Below are 5,704 nucleotides of genomic sequence, written 5' to 3' on the forward strand. Positions count from 1 at the left end.
ACTATTGAAAAACTTATTTATTAGAAGAAAACAAACTTCGAAGGTGCTAAATATAATTTATCAAACTATAAAAGATTTACATATAATTACCTCAAATTTCAAAAGAAAAAAATGTAATTATCCCTGATAAAAATGTAAACAAAACCAAAAGCCGATAGCCCATGAACGAAGAACATCTTAAAGGACAAACTAGAAAATGTAATGGTGAGTTTCCTTAAAACGATTCAGTCATCCACCAACCCCATTTCCCCTTCACCTTTTGGTCACACTTCAACCTATTCAACTACCACAACTCGTTCTTCCCACCAACCCAACTCACTAACACGAACATCTCTCCTATTTCACGTTGGAATCCAAATTTTCAAGATTTTTTTATAGTCGCCAATTTTTAACTCTAGCCCACAAAGTTCTTTTCAGGAAAAAAATGGTAGCAGCTGCCTCCTATTCAATTCAGGCCACATCAAGCGTTGCCTCCGCTCGGATTCAGCTTAAGCCCCAGTCAGATTCATTGAGTTCTTCATCACTCTCCTTCTCTTCTCAATTACAGCCTTGCTCTATTAAGTAAGCTACTTTTTTGGCTTCTTGTTTGTCTGTTTATGATGGGTTCTTCTCTGTTTGTTGGGGTGGCACGTTAATGGGCTTTGATTTTCTCGCTTGGGTTTGGCAGCCTGTTGTTGGAAATGAGCTTAATTTTTGTGTCTTTGCTTTGTTATATTAATGGGTTTTACGGGATTTTAGCCTGGGAATTTACATGTATGTGATCTGTTAATTTGTTTGTGAAGCATTCATTCAACTGTTTAGACATGCTCTGGGATCTTAAGATAATGTAATTCTGGAAACCCATTATTGTGTTCCAGCTTACTGCGCTCCGCCAGTTCGTTTTCATGAAGAAAGTTCATTTCTTGACAAAATATGTTGGATTATAAATGTTAGATTTGGTTAGGTAAATAAAAGAGTTGTGAATGTTTGAGGTTGTAGTTTTCTCATTTTGGATGTGAATGGACTCACCAACAAGTCTTTATAAATGTAGAAAATTTGTGATGAAAATGTTTGCGATAGTCCTATATTGATGTCTTCTATGGTTATTAATTGGAATTCATTTGTATTTCCATATAGATCGCTACATACAACAAGACAACTGCATTTGCAGAGAGTTAGTGCAGTAGTGAGAGCAGAGATCAACTCACACACAATGGAGGTTGATATCTCACTGAGCCCTAGAGTGAATTCAGTGAAGCCGTCAAAGACGGTGGCTATAACAGACCAGGCTACTGCACTTGCACAAGCTGGTGTGCCTGTTATCAGATTAGCAGCTGGAGAACCCGATTTTGATACTCCAGCAGCAATTGCCGAGGTAAATTCCTAAATGCTCATAATGTGATTTTTCTTCTCTTTCTGATATGGTTTGAAATAGTGTTGTGTTCTAACAAATATATTGTACTTTTCTCTTTGTGGTTCATTTTCCAATTTAGGCTGGAATTAATGCAATTCGTGAAGGATACACAAGGTACACGCCTAATGCAGGCACCCTGGAACTCCGTACAGCTATTTGTCACAAGTTAAAAGGTACTCCTGTGATACTTGTTGAGTTCATCTAGTATCTTGAGAGCGCAATCTTAATTTCTTTAATAACAGAGGAGAACGGGATATCTTATACACCTGACCAGATTTTGGTTAGTAATGGGGCAAAACAGAGTATTCTCCAGGCAGTTCTTGCAGTTTGTTCTCCTGGAGATGAGGTATATATTTAACTTGCTGAGAGTTTCCCATTTAATTCTATTAATTTCAGTATACAAAGTAAATGGTAAATCTATCCGTGTTGCTATTTTGCAATGGGAAGTTTATATTCTCCATTTCAGTTGTTGTAGAAGATGAAGCAGGATTTTTACTTGTTGAAATTTTTTATCATGTTCTAACTTGAAATGCTGTGAATCGAAGAATGGTATTAATTTGGGCCATGCACTTTAGAGGATTTTGCTACTTTGGTATTTATATTTGGGGTTGGTAGGGATGGGGGAAGAAAATCACCTTATGGGGTTTTCAGCTTTAGTGAAGAAGAAAATAAAGAAATCGGAAATACATACACAATTGATTATTGTTCTTCAAGATGTCAGATACAGCGAGATTCTCTAGATATAACCTTGACGAATGTTGTGCACTTAAAAAGTATAAATTTTATATGCTTTCAACGGCCAGCTTACAATCGCGCATCACTTCTGCAGGTGATAATTCCAGCTCCATTTTGGGTGAGTTACCCAGAAATGGCAAGGTTGGCTGATGCAACCCCTGTGATTCTTCCTACACGCATATCTGAAAATTTTCTTTTAGATCCAAAGCTTTTGGAATCCAAACTGACCGAGAAGTCAAGGCTGCTGATTCTTTGCTCTCCTTCGAACCCAACAGGATCTGTTTACCCCCGTAAACTGCTTGAACAGATTGCTGACATTGTGGCTAGGCATCCCAGACTTCTTGTACTTTTTCCATCTCTAAGCATACATTAGGAATTGACCTGTATTTAGACGCCAAATTTGGCTTTATTTTCAAGCTCTCAATTCTTCTATTTGTGTCCCAGGTGCTGTCTGATGAAATTTATGAGCATATCATATATGCCCCAGCAACTCACACAAGCTTTGCATCTTTACCGGGCATGTGGGATCGAACTTTGACTGTAAATGGCTTTTCAAAGGTAAATGTAAACTCGTATGCCATAAAGGATTGTCCAGGATAACTCTCTCTCTTTTCTTGCATCTATAGGCTTTCTTCTTTTAAAGAATGTTGCAGTCATGTCAAGACATTTAAGAGCTCTGACTTAATTATAACTTAATTTGCTAGGCCTTTGCCATGACTGGTTGGAGACTTGGGTATCTTGCTGGTCCGAAGCACTTTGTTGCTGCATGCGGGAAGATCCAAAGTCAGGTGTGTGAATACCTAGAATATTGAACATTCTTTACAACTCTTACTACAAGTCAAGTGCTACTTTGTCTAATATTTTTTTGCGGTGATGTACTTTTCATCACACACACTTGTTAAACAGAAAAATGTAATAGTTGAATCTTTTGCATCTAAAGAAATCACCCACAGAGTCCGTAAAGCTCCACCACCCTATTTGACAGAAGAGCGGGTTTTAAAATTTTTGCATGTACTGGCATCAGTCTGAAACTTGTTTCGAAGTTTGTTATATACTTGAACGAAACTTTGACGTTTGAAATGAAAGGACCCGTTATTCCAATATGGAAACTAAAATGAGTTCGTTTGCCCATGTAATGTATTAGGAATTGTTGTGGTTAGACTCCAAGCATATTTCTATGTCTGTGTTAGTGATTTCTTCGTAAATTGGTGAGTTTATTTCACTATTTTGTTGTGACAGTCCACTTCAGGTGCCAGCAGTATATCTCAAAAGGCAGCTGTTGCAGCTTTAGGATTGGGCTACGCAGGCGGAGAAGCAGTCGCAACTATGGTTAAAGCATTCCGTGAGAGGCGAGATTTTTTGGTCAACAGCTTTGGAGAATTGCCTGGTGTTAAAATCTCGGAGCCCCAGGTATTGTCATAACTTATTTCACTGAAATCCTTGCTAGACCTATTGTGGGATAGAGTAGAGACAACGTTGGTATGCATCTTTCGCTCTCGGAGCCTAATTTCTGAACTTTTTGAGAGTCCTCTTGCAGGGTGCATTCTATCTTTTTCTTGATTTCAGTTCTTACTATGGCTCGAAAGTCGATGGATTTGGTGTAATCAGTGGATCAGAGTCCCTCTGCCGATATTTGCTTGACATGGCACAAGTAAGAAATCTACCTTTGATGACTTCGATCGTATCTTCTCTTCATGATGATCTCATTCTTGGTATGGTAATTGTAATAAGATGAAACCTTGTATGACCTCATTCTTGGTAGGATAACTGTAATAAGATGAAACTTCCGTGGTCTCATTCTTGGTACTGATTATCGGTTGCTCATAGGTTGCTCTTGTTCCTGGAGATGCTTTTGGAGACGATACCTGCATCCGCATCTCCTATGCAGAGTCCCTCACCACTCTTCAGGCAGCCGTGGAAAGAATCAAGGGAGCACTTGTTTCCCTTCAGCCTGCCGTTGCTGTTTAGTCGGATAAAATTCACATTTGCAGAAGAATTTGTTGACAATGTATGAAATTTACTTCGGTTGTAAGAAACATACATCAGCCGGATGCGCTAGCTGTTTGATTTGTCTGTGTCAAGAATAAATCTGTGGTTGCATTGAGAGTTTGGTGAATGCATTCAAATACTACGTTGTAACTTCAAACAAAGTTCTATTGTTCATTAAACTTCTGTTGGAGCTGTGGTGTGTTTTTGTTTTACTCACGCACCCAACACATATATACACCCAAGACTCGAACTAAAAACCTTTAATAGAAAATCTTTTGCTCAAATTATTGGGCTGTCCTCCTTGGAGCTGTGGGTTGTTCCTTTTTTTGGGTGAAATGTAAGGGCCCGTTTGGTTGTGTTTTCATTTTCATTTTCAGTTTTTAACTTTTGGAAATAGGATGGAAATGCTTTATTAGTTTTTGTGCGAAAATTGAGAATATGTTTGGTTTACTTGTTTTCAAATTTATGTATATAGGTGTGAGAATATTGAATATAGGTATATGTACTTTTGATGTGACAGAAATTAGTTATGAGGGTTGACCTAATTGATTGAATATTTGTCTCCTTTTTATATTATTTTAATTCTATTTATATTATTTTAAATTTATCTATTAATTAATCAATTTGAACAGAAAAATAAAGAGTAAATTAATTATTATGAATAATGAATTAATAATTATAAAATAAATTAAAATAAATTAATAGTCCAGAAAGAATAGACCAATTTCATTGGTGCAAATAAATCCAAAAATGAAGATGAAGACCAATTTCATTGGTGCAAATAAATCCAAAAATGAAGATGAAAAACAAAAGAATCAATTGAACAAAAAATAAATAAAAAATTGTAAAAATATTTTATTAGATATTTAAATCATAGGAGTGATTAGCTGTGAAACGAAAAAAATTGAAAGGGATGTAATTACAATATGACAAACTTTGGAGAATTGAAAGTATTGTTCAGTGTCAAGATGAGTTATATTATAATTTATTTAGTTCTATTAATTAGTAATAAAAAAAAATTACAGTTGTTGGTTAGTTATCCATATTTGATATTAATAATTACGTATATTGATTGTTGATTATTGAAATTTATAATGTAATAATAATCAATCACTAAAAAAAAAATATTAAGTAAATTAGCAAAACACATTTCACCATATTAAGGTAAATACTTGTATATATTATGCTATTTTTTTTTTTAATTTAGAAAAAGGAACATGAATTTTCATGACATCATCATCCTTGATGATCCAAAAAGAAAAAGAGACCAACATGGAAATATGAGAGTGAAAAGAAAATTTAATAATAAAGCCAAACGTAATTACGTTAAATTCTCAAGAAAGAATATCACAATATTTGTCTAAGTTTTGAATATTCCATGTTTTAAAGCAAATAAACAAAATATATAAATAACAGAATGCATGTAAAAGTAGAAGATGTATATTATTATAATAAAATATATTTTTTATAAATCTAAAAAAAAATGAGAAGGGGATTAAGTTGAAGATGTATATTATTATAATAAATATATTTTTTATATTAATAGAAAAAAGACGTGAATGGGACTAAATATATTTTTCATAATTA

General features: G+C 34.7%; 1 protein-coding gene across 1 annotated transcript; it reads left to right on the plus strand.

Annotated features, from left to right (window-relative positions):
• On the plus strand, window positions 212-4,354 carry LOC105171137 (bifunctional aspartate aminotransferase and glutamate/aspartate-prephenate aminotransferase). Its single transcript, XM_011092164.2, has 10 exons — window positions 212-561; window positions 1,117-1,354; window positions 1,473-1,566; window positions 1,636-1,739; window positions 2,223-2,471; window positions 2,573-2,686; window positions 2,833-2,916; window positions 3,368-3,538; window positions 3,666-3,779; window positions 3,956-4,354. Exons 1-10 carry the CDS (start codon window positions 425-427, stop codon window positions 4,094-4,096), a joined length of 1,446 nt encoding a protein of 481 aa, XP_011090466.1. The 5' UTR covers window positions 212-424; the 3' UTR covers window positions 4,097-4,354.

Source organism: Sesamum indicum, linkage group LG9, assembly GCF_000512975.1.
Source record: "Sesamum indicum cultivar Zhongzhi No. 13 linkage group LG9, S_indicum_v1.0, whole genome shotgun sequence".
In the NCBI taxonomy this organism is placed as follows: domain Eukaryota; kingdom Viridiplantae; phylum Streptophyta; class Magnoliopsida; order Lamiales; family Pedaliaceae; genus Sesamum; species Sesamum indicum.

What these genes read in the sequence shown, in the direction of transcription:
- LOC105171137 (XM_011092164.2), top strand. Translation starts at nt 425, where the DNA reads ATGGTAGCAGCTGCCTCCTATTCAATTCAGGCCACATCAAGCGTTGCC. An exon ending in TTACAGCCTTGCTCTATTAA is followed by an intron (nt 562 to 1,116) that starts GTAAGCTACTTT and finishes ATTTCCATATAG; the next exon opens with ATCGCTACATACAACAAGAC. An exon ending in CTAGGCATCCCAGACTTCTT is followed by an intron (nt 2,472 to 2,572) that starts GTACTTTTTCCA and finishes TTTGTGTCCCAG; the next exon opens with GTGCTGTCTGATGAAATTTA.